General features: G+C 43.0%; 2 protein-coding genes across 3 annotated transcripts in view; both read left to right on the forward strand.

The window, feature by feature from the left end:
- LOC115201867 (E3 ubiquitin-protein ligase SMURF2) overlaps positions 1–3,696 on the forward strand; it is a 60,466-nt gene extending 56,770 nt beyond the window's left edge. The window contains exons 18-20 of the mRNA XM_029765749.1: positions 80–281; positions 909–984; positions 1,187–3,696. Coding sequence (XP_029621609.1) covers positions 80–281; positions 909–984; positions 1,187–1,286 — 378 coding nt within the window. The 3' untranslated portion in view covers positions 1,287–3,696. The remainder of the gene's footprint in view (positions 1–79; positions 282–908; positions 985–1,186) is intronic.
- Positions 3,697–8,898: 5,202 nt separating this feature from the next.
- LOC115201875 (probable ATP-dependent RNA helicase DDX5) lies at positions 8,899–14,355 on the forward strand. 2 transcript variants are annotated; one of them, XM_029765759.1, is made up of 13 exons: positions 8,899–9,056; positions 9,830–9,998; positions 10,169–10,265; positions 10,372–10,505; positions 10,628–10,693; positions 10,778–10,919; positions 10,996–11,156; positions 11,256–11,428; positions 11,538–11,648; positions 11,731–11,792; positions 11,869–11,928; positions 13,152–13,370; positions 13,590–14,355. In XM_029765759.1, exons 1-13 carry the CDS (start codon positions 9,016–9,018, stop codon positions 13,997–13,999), a joined length of 1,845 nt encoding a protein of 614 aa, XP_029621619.1. In that variant the 5' UTR covers positions 8,899–9,015; the 3' UTR covers positions 14,000–14,355. The 2 variants fall into 2 exon arrangements, with proteins under 2 accessions (XP_029621619.1, XP_029621626.1); XM_029765766.1 differs by having other exon boundaries at positions 13,152–13,383; positions 13,590–14,013.
- Positions 14,356–15,104: the final 749 nt, after the last annotated feature.

Consider the following 15,104-nt stretch of genomic DNA (forward strand, 5'->3'; position numbering starts at 1 on the left):
CAGCATTTTCCCCATCCATTTCCTCCCTACAGTTTCCCTTTGACTTTCATTTCACATTCTCTCCCTCTCTCCACCTCAGCTCATAGTGTGTGGCCTGGGTAAAATCGACATCAACGACTGGAAGTCCAACACGCGGCTGAAGCACTGCACCCCCGACACCAACATCGTCAAGTGGTTCTGGAAGGCCGTGGAGTCGTATGATGAGGAGCGCCGGGCCAGGTTGCTGCAGTTTGTCACCGGCTCCTCCAGGGTCCCCCTGCAAGGCTTCAAAGCCCTCCAAGGTACCCTCACAGCACTCACCCTCCTGGGACATGTACAGCAGCTACATAGTTAGGTTCTCAGTGTTTCACTGCGCTTCACTGGGAGAGTTGCATGCTAGCTAGCCCTTGTCCACCCCCTATAAGCATGTAATATTGATTGTTATGACGGCTTATAACATTTGTTATGACAGCGTAACGAATATTTATGAGAGGGACATGGGTGAGGGTTTTTTGGGTGAGGGTTGTTTGTATTATACTCTACTGTACCCCGAGGCAGCTCAGCAGGCCTCAGAGTGTGTTGTTGTTGTTGCCTGAGCTGAACCCTCTGTGCAGAGCAGGCTGAGCAGAGTCCAGTAGTTCAGTGGGTCCAGTCTGTCAGGCGTGCGGAACACACTGTGATCCACTGCTCTTCCTGTCTGACATGCCGCTTCACTCTGCTCTTCCATGTTACATAACAGGACCATCGCTGCTGGTCTAAATACCAAGGTCCGCGCAGGCCAATGACAACATACACAAACCCAGTGCTCTTAGTGCCCACACTTGGCGCCGCAGAGTGCTGAGCAAGCTGTCCAGTACAGTACTGTCTTTTGTGTGTGAGTGAAGTGTGCTCTGCCGTTGTGCTTCACAGTAACTGTTGATATGTTACAGGTGCTGCAGGCCCACGACTCTTCACCATCCACCAGATCGATGCCAGCTCCAACAACCTGCCCAAAGCCCACACCTGGTGAGTGTCTGTCTGCTCTGACCCTGCAGCTTGCCCTTCAGGAACAATGTATGCCTTCGTCAAAACTGGGAAGGGCACTTTGATATATCAACATCATGCTTTAGGTTTAGGTTTCCACCCATGTATCTGTTAACCATGAACATAGAGAGGTCCTAATACCAAAGGCTCATGCTCAAGTCTCTCTTGCTCTCTGTTTGTTCAGCTTCAACCGGATCGACATTCCTCCCTACGAGAACTATGACAAGCTGTATGACAAGCTGCTCACTGCTATCGAGGAGACATGTGGCTTTGCTGTGGAGTGAGACGCTGCTGACGCAGGGGTCGGCAGGAACAAGGAGGGGAGGAACTCGACCATAGTCAGACCCCACCATCCAGTTCACCCAGGGGAAGGGGGCATCTGTGGTCCAGTGGCCCAAGGACTCTCTCGCCCACAATAGGGACATGTGGCTAGGCCGAGGGGGGGGAGGGGGCAGAGGAGACCGGAGCGAGCGGTCTCATCTGTCTAGGGGTTTCCCCTCACCCCCCTCTTTTAAAAAATAAAATTTTCAGCTGCTAATAACTCAGACTATTTACTAACTTGTGGAACTGTAAAAATGGCTGGCTCTTCCTTTTTTTAATAAGTTTAGTTTTAGCATTATAAAAATAGTCAGTATTCCATGTAGCTACGCACCATCTTACCAAGCAGAACATGAAGTCCACAACTAAACAAAACATTGGCCACATAAACAAGACTGGTATCACTGGTTTGATGGAGTCCATTGTTACCCACGGTTACCAACAACACTGAATGGTGCTTGGTATGTTTGGAGGCAGGGACTGAAGGGAGCATGAAGGCTCCTTAGCACCCCCTGGTGACTGAGTCCTCTTCTACCACTGAGGACTCTTGGTGCATCTATCTTCACTCAGAGGCTGGACTTTGGAGCACATGTTCAGAACTTGACCTTATGGAGAAAGACATGCAGGGCCCCATTGTCAACGACCCTCTCCAAAGAAAGCGGGCTGGTTTTCAGCACTCCATTCCCAGAAACCAGTGTCACACGTCTGACATCTAAGCTTGTTTGGAAATTTAAATAAATAGCTTGAATGGTGTTATTTTTATATAATGGGAAAATGAAAAAAGAAACACTCAAATTATATAGAATTTATTTCTGTTATATTTCAGAAAGCTTTTGCCATTATTCCAGAAAAAAAATATATATATTAAAAGTGTTACTGTTTAAGCTTGAAAGAAGTACACTAAGATTGCTGTGGGTGAAATCTTTACATAGCCTCTTTCCTACACAGTAAGTAGAGAGGTGGTCTTAAGGGTGGGCTGTCTTTAATACACACAGTCCTCTGAGTGCCATAATACTTCTGACTGAATCTTTTCAACTATTTAGATACTAACCTGACCCTTTAAATTCCAGTGACATCATCCAGTAGGTACTTGTGGTGGGGTATGTATGATGAGTTCCATAGGCCTTTCTCATGATGTCATGATTGTTTCTTCATTGTGATTTGCTCTGTCCCCACAAAAGAATGGCTCAGAGTCCCTGCTACCCTGATGCATTTTGGTATGTGAAGATTATACAGATCTTTTGTAAGTGCTACTCTTGTCATTCTGGCAAATAACTACTACTACCTTCCGGTTATGGTCTTCTGGTGCTAAATAAGACAGCAGTTTGCTCATTTCTTTCAAGATATTGGCAACCAGTCTTATACCTGGGGCTGAGATGGGCGCATAGCAAACTACATCCAAAAAGTTGCAATGAATTGAACAAACATCACTCAGACCTCGAGCCACATTCTCAGGAGATGTCATATTATTTGTTGTATTATTTGGGAGCTGACGTGGTCCTCTGTAATGGTTGAATGTCTTATACAGTACATTATGTTGAGTGGCTATAAAGTCCACATTTGTCATATGTATTGTAACCCAACAGTAGACATTGGCATGTGATTGTTGGGTTTCTATATCTCCATATTGGCTATAAATGAAATCTGAATGAATGAGATGAACCCCCTAATTCTACTCACCTGAACCTTGCTCTACAAGTATGGGTTTGGGGGAGAACATATTTATTTTCTACACATTCAAACAAATTGTTGAATGTTTTCTTATTTTTTGTTGTTGAAAGGCTGCCTGTCTAGCTATCTATGACCATGGACTGTTCTTAAAGTTAGCATACATTGAAAATGAATTGCTCATCTTTTTCTTTTATAGAGGTGTATGCAAAGTGACGTGTCCTCAGATGGTGTTTTGTACAGTGATAGGTTATTGTTCATTAATGTGGATCACACAACCTGTAATTTATCTTTAACTTAAGTTTTTTTTTTTTTTCACACATACAGAACTATTTGTCGCCGTATGTACTAGGTGACTTCTATCTATTTACCAGATAGGTCATGGATTGATTGATTTTATATCGAAACATATTGATTTACTTTAAAAGGCACAAAAAGATCCCTCGACAGTCTGTTTCTTACACAATCTCTCTGCATTACTCCATAGCTGCCTCCCTGAAGAATGGAACTTTTTATTAACAAATTTGAGATGCAGCTTTTTGTTGCTTAATTTTTTTGCATGATCCACAAGCAGGACTATATCTCTTATAGCTGACTGATGCAATTAGATGTACTTAACACTATCATTTTTGTAAGAGTATTTTATTTTTGTGTGTAATTTAGGTCTAATTAAACTTGCCTTTGTCAAATGATATGAGGCACCTTGTATGTGGCTGTGCCTTGTCTTTTGTCTGTGTATGTGAGAGGTTTTGGGGGCTTTCAAAGGATTTGGGCTGAATTTCACAGTATTCAGGAGCTCAAATTGAGCTCCTGTGCATTCAATTTCCTTTGATCATCATTGATGTCACTACAACTTGTTTGGAGTCCACCTGTGGGCAATTCAATTGTTTGGACATGCTTTAGAAAGAAACACACCTGTCTATATAAGGTCCCACAGTTGACAGTGCATGTCAGAGCAGAAACTATATCCTGAAGTCCAAGGAACTGTCCTTATATCTCTGAGAGAGAATTGTGATGAGGCATATATCTGGGGGAGGGTATAAAACAATTTCTACAGTGTTAAAAGTGTCCAAGAGCACAATGGTCTCTATCATTGGAAATTGAAAAAATATGGAACTACCCAGACTCTGCCTAGAGCTGGTCATCTGACCAAACTGAGCAATCAGGCAAGAAGGACCTTGGTCAGGGAGTTGGCCAAGAACCCCAATGACCACTAACAGAACTGCAGAGTTCCAAGGCTGAGTTGGGAGAACCTGCCAGATTGGTCAGGGAGGTGACCAAGAACCCCAATGACCACTAACAGAACTGCAGAGTTCCAAGGCTGAGATGGGAGAACCTGCCAGAAGGGCAACAGTCTACAGCAATTCCTGAATCTGGTCTTTATGGAAGGGTCCCTCCTGAGATATAATATTATACTGAACAAAAATATAAACACAGCATGCAACAATTTCAAAGATTTTACTGAGTTACAGTTCATAGAAGGAAATCTGTCAATTTAAATAAATTCATTAGGCCCTAATTTATACATTAAACATGACTGGGAGCCAGGCCCAGCCAATCAGAATGAGTTTTTCTCCACAAAATGGGCTTCTTTACAGACAGAAATACTTATCAGCACCACCCCACCCTCAGACGATCCCACAGGTGAAGAAGCCAGATGTGGAGGTCCTGGGCTGGTGTAGTTAAACCTGGTCTACAGTTGTGAGGCTGGTTAGATGTACTGCCAAATTCTCTAAAAGGACGTAGAGAAATGAACATTCAATTCTCTAGCAACAGCTCTGTTGGACATTCCTGCAGTCAGCATGCCAATTGCACGCTCCCTCAAAAGTTTAGACATCTGTGGCATTGTGTTGTGTGACAAAACTATACATTTTAGTGGCCTTTTATTGTTCCCAGCACAAGGTGCACCTGTGTAATGATCCTGCGGTTTAATCAGCTTCATGAAATGCCACACCTGTCAGGTGGATGGATTTTCTTGGCAAAGGAGAAATGCTCACTAACAGGGATGTAAACAAATTTGTGCACAAAATATGAGAGAAATAAGCTTTTTGTGCATATGGAAAATGTTGGGGAATATTATTTATTTCAGCTCATGAAACATGGGACCAACACTTTGCATTTTGTGTTTATATTTTTGTTCAGTATATATTATTTACAGTATATTATATTATAAAAAGGGACATGACAGCATGCCTGGAGTTTGCAAAAAGGCACATGAAAGATTCTGAGAGCATAAGGCAAAAGATTCTGTAGTCTGATGAGACAAGAATTGAACTCTTTGGCCTGAATGCAAAGTGCTATGTCTAGAGAACCAGGCACAGCTCAACACCGATCTAACACCATCCCTACCGTGAAGCATGGTGGTGGCAGCATCATGCTATGGGGATGCTTTTCAATGGCAGGGACTGGGAGACTTGTAAGGATAGAGGCAAATCCTTGATGAGTACCTTCTTCAGAGTCTAAATGACCTTAAACTGGGGCAATGATTTACGTTCCAACAGGACAAATACCACAAGCATACAGCCAAAGCAACACTGGAATGGCTTCCAAACAAGAATGTGAAAGTCCTTCAGTGGCCAGCCAAAGCCCTGACTTGAATCCCATTGAAAATCTGTGGAAAGACTTGAAGATTGCTGTTCACTGCCACTCCCCATCTAACTTAACAAAACTTGAGAAAATCTGCAAGGAAGAATGGGAGAAAATCCCCAAATCCAGATATGCAAAGCTGATCGAGACATACCTACGACGACTCAAAGCTTTAAGTGCCACCAAAAGTGCTTCTACAAAGTATTGATTCGGGTGTGTATAAATTGAGCAGTATTATAAGAGGCTGGTAACAGCAGTTGTGATGTGTGCTAAGGTGCAGAGAATCAGCAGGTGATCAGTCCAGTTCAAGTGTTCAGCAGTCTGATGGCTTGTAGATAGAAACTGTCTCTGAGCCTGTTGGTATCAAACCTAATACTCTGATACCGTCTGCCTGACGGTAAGGGAGAGAACAGCTCGTGGTTGGGGTGTGTGGGTCCTTGATGATGCAGCGCGCCTTCCCTAGGCACCTTTTCGAGTAATGTCCTGGTTGGGTGTAAGCAAGGTCCCAGTGATGTACTGGGCTGTCTTCACCACCCGCTGGAGGGTAATTCCACAATCAGTTCCTTTGTTTTGTTGACGTTGAGGGAGAGGTTATTTTCCTTAGCAACTGTAATTGAGAACAGCGTAGTACATGAAGAGTATTGTCTCCTAACGTGTCTCTGACTTCAAATCAGGAAAGGGGATACGAGAAGGGTTACTTTGGAAATTAGAAAGATGACATTGCTCATTTTACATATAGTATAAGAGCAGGAAATGTTTAAAAAATAATCTGGAGTAACGGCTGTTATTACAATACTACACTAGTTCGATTACCATGATACAATAAACAGGTCAGTTTAGGGTCGTGTTTCATAGAAGATGAAGTATTATAGCACACTAGTATGTTTTATGTGATCCTTTAACCAGCTTTTAAATCTTGACAAAGTGGGAGCTGTAAAGTTTTCCATTTTAATTTGAGCATTTATTTGAATTAGAATGAGTCTGGCATGTCCTGAGCAGCAGAGGCGTGAACTGAAGTGCTTTCATCAGTGATGATGGTGGTGATAAGTGCATTTCAGCACAGATAAAACCACAAAGACCAGGGAGATTTTCCAATGCCTCACTGGTCACCATAGCAGCACCCACCTGTAGCACGCGCTCCAGCAGGTATATCTCTCTGGTCACCCCCAAAGCCAATTCCTCCTTTGGCCGTCTCTCCTTCCAGTTCTCTGCTGCCAATGACTGGAACGAACTGCAAACATTTCTGAAACTGGAAACACTTATCTCCCTCACTAGCTTTAAGCACCAGCTGTCAGAGCAGCTCACAGATTCACTGCACCTGTACATAGCCCATCTATAATTTAGCCCAAACAACTACCTCTTCCTACTCTTCCCCTACTGTATTTATTTATTTTTCTCCTTTGCACCCCATTATTTTTTTTTCTACTTTGCACTCTCTTCCACTACAAATCTACCATTCCAGTGTTTTACTTGCTATATTGTATTTACTTTGCCACCATGGTCTTTTTTGCCTTTACCTCCCTTATCTCACCTCATTTGCTCACATTGTTTATAGACCTATTTTTCTACTGTATTATTGACTGTATGTTTGTTTTACTCCATGTGTAACTCTGTGTTGTTGTATGTGTCGAACTGCTTTGCTTTATCTTGGCCAGGTCGCAGTTGTAAATGAGAACTTGTTTTCAACTAGCCTACCTGGTTAAATAAAGGTGAAATAAATAAAAAAATTAAAATAAAAACACCTATTGGTAGATGGGTGAAAATAAAAAAAGCAGACACTGAATATTCCTTTGGATGCAGTATCAATGCACCCTCAGTTGCCGGAGAGGAAGGAAACCACTCAGAGATTTCACCATGAGGCCAATGCTTATTTTAAAACAGTTACAGAGTTTACTGGCTGTGATAGAAATGGGATTTGTTTGATTTGCCACAAACATGATGCTTGTATTCAGGACAAAAAGTTCATTTCTTTGCCACTTTTTTTGCAGTTTTACTTTAGTGCCTTATTGCAAACAGGATGCAGGTTTCCGAATATTTGTATTCTGTACAGGATTTCTTCTTTTCACTCTGTCAATTAGGTTAGTATTGTGGAGTAACTACAATATAGTTGGTCCATCCTCAGTTTTCTATCACAGACATTAAACTCAGTAACTGTTTTAAAGTCACCATTGGTGAATACTTTCCGAAGGCACTGTAATTAACGGCAGTAGCCTATTAAAGGCATTTTAGTGAAAAAAAATATAGACACCTGACCCAGAACTACACTATTAAGTTCAGAGGTTAGGGACCTTTTACTGTAAATCAAAATTGTGACATTACAGAGTAGCTTTTATTCATTAAAAACATAACCTGATTAAGTGGCTTTAGGTCTACCATCTTTTACGCTAAAGTAATCAGCATAATTCTAATTTTAGGGAGAGTTTCCTGCATATCAACTACGCTAGTTTGAGACTGCCATCTAGCCATATTTTTTTTATTGGATGTGCTTTCTTTGAGTACTGACGTCACTTATGGTAAAAGAAAAGCAACCGGATCACAACTGGGTTTTTTTTGTACATATGCTTTCGCCAACAGGTTTCATTAAATAATCCCAAGTGATACACCCAGAGAGCTATGCCTAAATATATCGCTTTGATACACCTAAGAGCAAGAATTTGTTTATTTGTCAAACGGCAGTCAAGCATCAATCATCATGTCACCAGAATTAGACCCTCAATATTTATTGGAAATGAGCATCAAGATCACCGTGAACTTTTACCAACCTGTGAAGTTCATAATAATTGGCTTCATATGTAGCCCAAGAAACTGAATGGTTTCCCGAGTCATACCATATCGTCGCGTGAATTTCTCACATAAATAATTTTACGGACACACCGTCCGCATTTATATCACAGCTGTTAATACGGTATGAATTTACTCGTATAAAACTAGTTGGAAACGTGGTTATTGTGATACAACATAAAATGTGATACATTGACAATAATACTAATACCTAGCTAAATGCCACAAATTGTGCACAATAGCATTCTGTCGTATTTGAGATTTAATTTGGAATAGCTTTTGTTTCAAAACCTTTTTTTATATAATGGATTTTCATATGGGATACAGATACTTTATCTATAAGGCGCCTTTAACATTATAAACACTGCGACAAAATTACCTCCTCCATTTCACACAATTTTCGGAACATAGACGCAAAATATGCACGTGTTCCTTCCAAACAGCTTTGAATGTGACGTTGTGCAATGTGCTGCGGTGTAGTCAGTTCACGGCGGATTAATACTTCACTCAGACCGAGCGTGACACTTCCTCAAGCAATAAAAGCCGAATCTCTTTTTTTAGTTCACCGGCATTTCAGCAGCATCACCGCAGTTCGGGTTTGATATCGGATTTTCAGGCGTAGTTTATTTATCGTTTTTATTTGTACACTTTGTTTACAATATGCCTGGATTTTCCGACAGAGATCGTGGTAGAGATAGAGGGTAAGTGTTTGAATTAATTTTAGGCGAATTTAACACCTCGTGTTGTCTCGCCAGAAATGGCTGACATGACGCACGGGGTAACGGTAGTTAATGTACTCGTTTAGCTAGGTGTATTTCGTTTTTTTTTTACTTAGACTGCCATTTAACTTTTTTTAAATTAAAACTATCGAAATGTATTCAGAATCAGAAAGTTCCAGCGCTTTTTTTTAAAGGCCTCGTTTCGTCATGAAACTAGCAAGAGGCCTGATCTGAATCCCTTAGCTGGAGGCCTGCTTATTTAAAATACCAACCAGCTAGTCAGCGGTTGTAATCTTTTAATTTACGTTATCACATTTTCATAACGTTAATCTGAGCATTTACATTGTGTCTCATCGTACAGCAAGTGTCAGATAACCGGTAAGCTAGCCGACTAAATGTATTTGTACGCCATGTGGCATTATTGAATGCGGATACAAAATGCCGGCCGGTTTTTTTTTTCCTTCATTGTTCCTCTGCCGGATATATATTGAAGATTGCTGTGTTTTTAATGTGCCTCAGTCCTATAAGCCAAGCATTTCTTCTAGTTTGTTGAAACGCTGGCGATAGCTTCTGCATCGTATTGAAGTTGGGATAATGTAATGTTTAATTAGTTACACGCTGACTGCTAGTTTTATGCTAAATCTAAAATGTAAGTTTCTTTGATTAGCGTATACTCAAGCGAGTTTATCCACAGGTAACCTACATCTCTTTTACATTGGTTGGCGTGACTAACATTAGACCATCCATTTCCCCAGTTATGGCAGCGGACCACCTCGTTTTGGAGGCGGTGGAAGAGGTGGTGGTGGGGGGAAGTTTGGTAATCCCGGTGATAGACTGCGCAAGAAGCACTGGAACCTTGACGAACTCTCCAAATTTGAAAAGAACTTTTACCAAGAGCACCCCGATGTCACTCGGAGATCTCCGGTATGTATTCTAGTAGTCAAAATCCAGATGCAGCTGAATTACTGTAAATGTTACAATGGCCATTGGCATGTGTTCTTGCATAGGTTCCTTTTTTGCCCAATGGCCACTTGACGGTGTCTTTTGCATTGCCGTGCCAATTGACCTGTATCTCTATGTTTTTGTCTTTGCAGCAAGAGGTTGCACAGTACAGAAGTACTAAAGCTGTTACTGTGAAGGGAAGGGACTGCCCTAATCCAATTATGAAGTTCCATGAAGCCAGTTTTCCAAGTAGGCACATCCACTAATATCTGACACATTCAGTTGAAATATTTATTTCTGATCCAGACTTGTCTTCAATCTGGGTTAGTTTTCATGTACCCCCCTCTTTCCACAGCCTATGTGATGGATGTCATTAACAAAGCAGGCTGGTCAGAACCAACACCAATCCAAGCACAGGGTTGGCCACTGGCATTGAGTGGCAAGGACATGGTTGGCATTGCACAGACAGGCTCTGGGAAAACTCTCTCAGTAAGTGTTGTGAGAAACTTATCCTTGATGACTATTCCAGCAGCTTAGAATTGGTCTTAAAAATAAGAGGACTGATGGTGTTTTTCTTTACTGTAATGCAATGTCCAAAAACTTTTCTGCAGTACTTGTTGCCTGCAATCGTGCACATTAACCACCAGCCTTTCCTGGAACGTGGAGATGGCCCTATTGTAAGTACCCATGGATATTCAAAGACTTGTTTCTATTCTCGCACCCACCCAACTTGGATTTATGGCATTCGATCTTTCTTTCAGTGCTTGGTGCTTGCCCCAACCCGTGAGCTGGCTCAGCAGGTCCAGCAGGTGGCGGCAGAGTATGGCAGAGCTTCTCGCCTGAAGTCTGTCTGCGTTTATGGGGGCGCGCCCAAAGGGCCACAGCTCCGTGACCTGGATAGAGGTAAGTTCCACAACCGCTCTATGTATTTGGCTGATTTGAATCTATGGTATTTGGTGCTCAAGATTGTTTATTATAGGTGTGGAGATTTGCATAGCCACACCTGGCAGGCTTATTGACTTCCTGGAGGCGGGAAAGACCAACATGCGCAGATGCACTTACCTGGTCCTGGATGAGGCTGACCGAATGCTCGACATGGGTTTCGAACCACAAATCCGAAAAATTGTGGACCAAATCAGAGTGAGTTCTGTTGTGATGCATTAATGTGCTAATAGTCTACTGATCTCACTTGGTACAGTCGTCAGGGGAGAATTCTGACGCGTTCCTTGTTCTCTCCAGCCTGACCGACAGACGCTGATGTGGAGTGCCACCTGGCCCAAAGAGGTACGCCAGCTGGCAGAGGACTTCCTAAAGGACTATGTCCAGATTAATGTGGGAGCTCTGCAGCTGAGTGCCAACCACAACATCTTGCAGATCGTGGATGTTTGCAATGATGGCGAGAAGGAAGACAAGTGAGTCCTGTCTGACCTGTGGCATTTCTGTACTGTATATGTAATGGGTGGGAAATTCTACTTAGACGCTAGTTTCTTTAGGCACTAATTGAATGCTTCCCCCTTCCAGACTCCTCCGCCTACTTGAGGAGATCATGAGTGAGAAGGAGAACAAGACCATTATCTTTACAGAGACCAAGAGGAGATGTGACGAGATCACTAGGAGGATGAGGCGGGATGGGTAAGTGGCATCAATACTTTGTTCTTTAAACTCAGGGTACTCGTGTGTTTTACTGGACTGAATTGACACTTGCTCCTTTTAGTTGGCCAGCAATGGGCATCCATGGAGACAAGAGCCAGCAGGAGAGGGACTGGGTGCTCAATGGTGAGTTTATCACAAGAACAATTTAGTATGAAACAACCTCTTATGGCCAGCTATCAATTTCCTTTCCTTTTTTCAGAGTTCAAGTTCGGAAAGGCTCCAATTCTCATTGCCACAGACGTCGCTTCCAGGGGTCTAGGTTAGTTTCATTCTGTCCTTGGTCCCTTGTACCAACTTTTTTCTGAAAGAAAGTGGTTCTTTCTATAACTCTTTTGCCTTCTGAGTTTTTCCCCTATCTGAAGGAGCGGTCTTTTGAGGCAGGGCCTTGGCATGACACGCCCAGGTCTCCAGAGGGGGAAGGAGGACTCTTGGAGGTGTCCTGACTGGGACATCACCCAGTCACATACAGAGGTGGCGGGGCCTGAGTGCTGACTATCATGCTGGGCTACCCAAAGGGGGGCCTAAATGAGGGTTAGCCGCTGCACCCCTGTAAATGCAGCTGTTCTCTGGCATCGGTTTGGACTGCTTCACACCCAAGCTCATGGCTCCACCAGGCTCTACTGTTTCCATGTCTTGCATGTCGGTTTGGGCATTGTATTGCAAGTCATCGAGTTCTGGAAGGTGTAGCTTTTCTCAAAGCATGTGTGACAAATGTGGCAGTTTCCTAAACTTCTGTTTTGAGAGCAGTTGTAAGTCCAATTACACGTTCACCTCTGTAATGATATGGCTACTGGCACATAGTGTCAGTGGGTCATGTCAGTTGGCTGGGGACAAAATCCAAGCTCGCACTCCTCCCTCACCTGTGTTTCAAGTCATGTCGAGACCTGCCAACGAGACATTTGATCACGTGAACACTGGTTCTGGGAATATCTTGCCTTGATGAGACTGGGGGGTACTTTTGTTATGGGTCACAGGAGTAAGTGGCTCCATCTTTTAGCTTTTCCCAATTGTTTAGTCTTGGTAAGACGTTGCAGTGAACTTATGAGTGTGGGAAGAAAGGGCCTTCGTTATCACCATAAGGTCCTTGTTTTGGCACTTTAGGAGGCAACAGTGCACATAGTGGCTTTACTGTGTAGAAGCACCCTGCAGTCACTTGGCATTGTGTGGGGAGTTTTCTGCAATGGGAATGGACTAGTGAATGCATACTCCTTTATGGTAAGACTTCTGATCCTTTTTTTAGGGGTGGGGGCTGATGAATGAATTGAGGGTTAGCAGGATTGGAAGCATTTGGAGTGCATTGTTTCTCTCTTCCCACTGTAGTATCCCCACGGATTTAGTCTTTCTGTTGTCTAATGCTATTCTTTACAGCCTAGTGGAAAAACCAGCTGCATCCAGTGAATGGTTGTACTAACTTTGCTCTTTTGGTCTGGCTGTTGTGGTGTGCATCTTTGTGCACTCCTTTTTTTGCAACACATCCTACAGATGTTGAAGATGTGAAATTTGTCATCAACTTTGACTACCCCAACAACTCTGAGGACTATATTCACCGCATCGGCAGAACTGCCCGGAGCCAAAAGACTGGCACAGCCTACACCTTCTTCACCCCCAACAACATGAGGCAGGCCAGCGACCTCGTTGCTGTGCTCCGTGAGGCCAACCAGGCCATCAACCCTAAACTCCTCCAGATGGCGGACAGAGGAGGTAAATCTAATTGGTGAGATACAGGAACTGTGGTTCAGCTGCAGCCATTTTTTTTCTCCCTTTTTGTTGACGTGGATGGGTTTGGCAGAGTCAAAGCTATGGGATCTTGATTTATTTTTGTTAGCCATTTGCCCCTACAGTGTTTTCCCATGTACACATTTCATATCACTCAAACTATCATGAAAGCCCATTCTAAGTTGTTGTCATTTTTCCTTTCAGGTCATTCAAGGGGAGGCAGAGGTGGTAGTGGATTTAGGGATGACCGCCGGGACAGGTACTCCTCCGGGGGCAGGCGTGACTTCACTAGCTTTAGGGACAGGGAAAACGATAGAGGTTTTGACAGTGGACCAAAGAAGGTCTTTGGCACAAATTCACAGAGTGGAGGCTATGGGGCAAGTGGCTTTGACAAAAGCGGCAATGGTTTTGGCGGCTATGGCAGCAACGGCCAGTCAAACTATGGTACCAGCCAGGCCGGGGCATTCCCAACGCAGAACTTCCAGGCCCCACAGTTTAGTGCCAACCAGGGAGGGGCACAGAATGGCATGAGCCATCAACAGTTCCCCTTCACACAGCAACAAGCACCACAGCCCATGGTGCCTTACCCAATGCCCCCTCAATTCCCACAGTAAACATGCTCATGAAAGTAAAGATGGTAACTTATTGCTTTTTTGTCTTGTTTAGTCCTATACTCTATCCAAAATTGTACTGTTTAATTTTTTTACACAGGGTTCAATGGATTTTTTTTGAACCTCTATCAAGTCCTTGTGGGGGGGGGGGTCCTGCAGCGCAGCAATAGTGATGGCGCACAGTTTTGCTTTCTTTTACTTATTTAATTTGTTACATTCCTCAGTGATATTTAGTCTTGTTATTTTGTACTAGTTATTGCAGATGTATTGTTTTGTCCCACCTGTACCATTTAAAGTGATATGTTAAGATCTTAACAGGGAGGCACTGCATGGCCTTTCGATTAAAAACCAAAAATACACATTGTGTTGTCTTCTTTTACACCATTACATGAATTTCAGTAAACGCTTGCCTGTCAACTTTGCTTCAACGTTGTGTAAATGGCTGACCGCTCAGGAGTGGTAATCTTTTGTCTAGCAGAATCTATGAACAGGCAATAGCTTAAATTCCTGACTGCTTATGCTTGACTACGCAGCACTTGTTAATACTGGGGTTGAGACTTGCAGTTATGCCAAATCAATGTAATAGTTGGCTTTAAAGACTTCCTTAAGTGCTATTTCAAGGAGTTCAGAGCTATCTCACGTAGTACCTCAGTATAACTCCCTCCTGCTTGTGCTATGGTAACATTGTCAGCCTACTGATGTGCCTTATGTAAATCAAGTGTTAAATGAGGATTAAAGGAGATTGGAGTAACAGACTGGATAACTAAACCTCCACCCTTGTCGGTGTTGATGGGTACTGTCTGACCTGCCACTAAGTTGAATTTCCCTAAAATTGACCAGAAAACTGCATATACCTAGTTCTCTATATGCTGAGGCAAATGTGCACATTGCAAAATATAAAATGTCACCCCCTATCGGTTTTGCTGGTGTCATGTCTGCTGTGCAATGCTAGGGAAGGCTCTCTGCTGACCTGGCTGATTTCATTAACCATTTAGTTCTAAGTCATGGTTTCTTCTGCTGTTAGTGCTGCTGTGTAGGTAATACTTTACCTAATGCAGTAAGGAGGGAGTGGCCTGGCTATACTGGAAACACTACCAGCTGTCATGTC

This window comes from Salmo trutta, chromosome 1 (genome assembly GCF_901001165.1).
Source record: "Salmo trutta chromosome 1, fSalTru1.1, whole genome shotgun sequence".
Lineage (NCBI taxonomy): Eukaryota > Metazoa > Chordata > Actinopteri > Salmoniformes > Salmonidae > Salmo > Salmo trutta.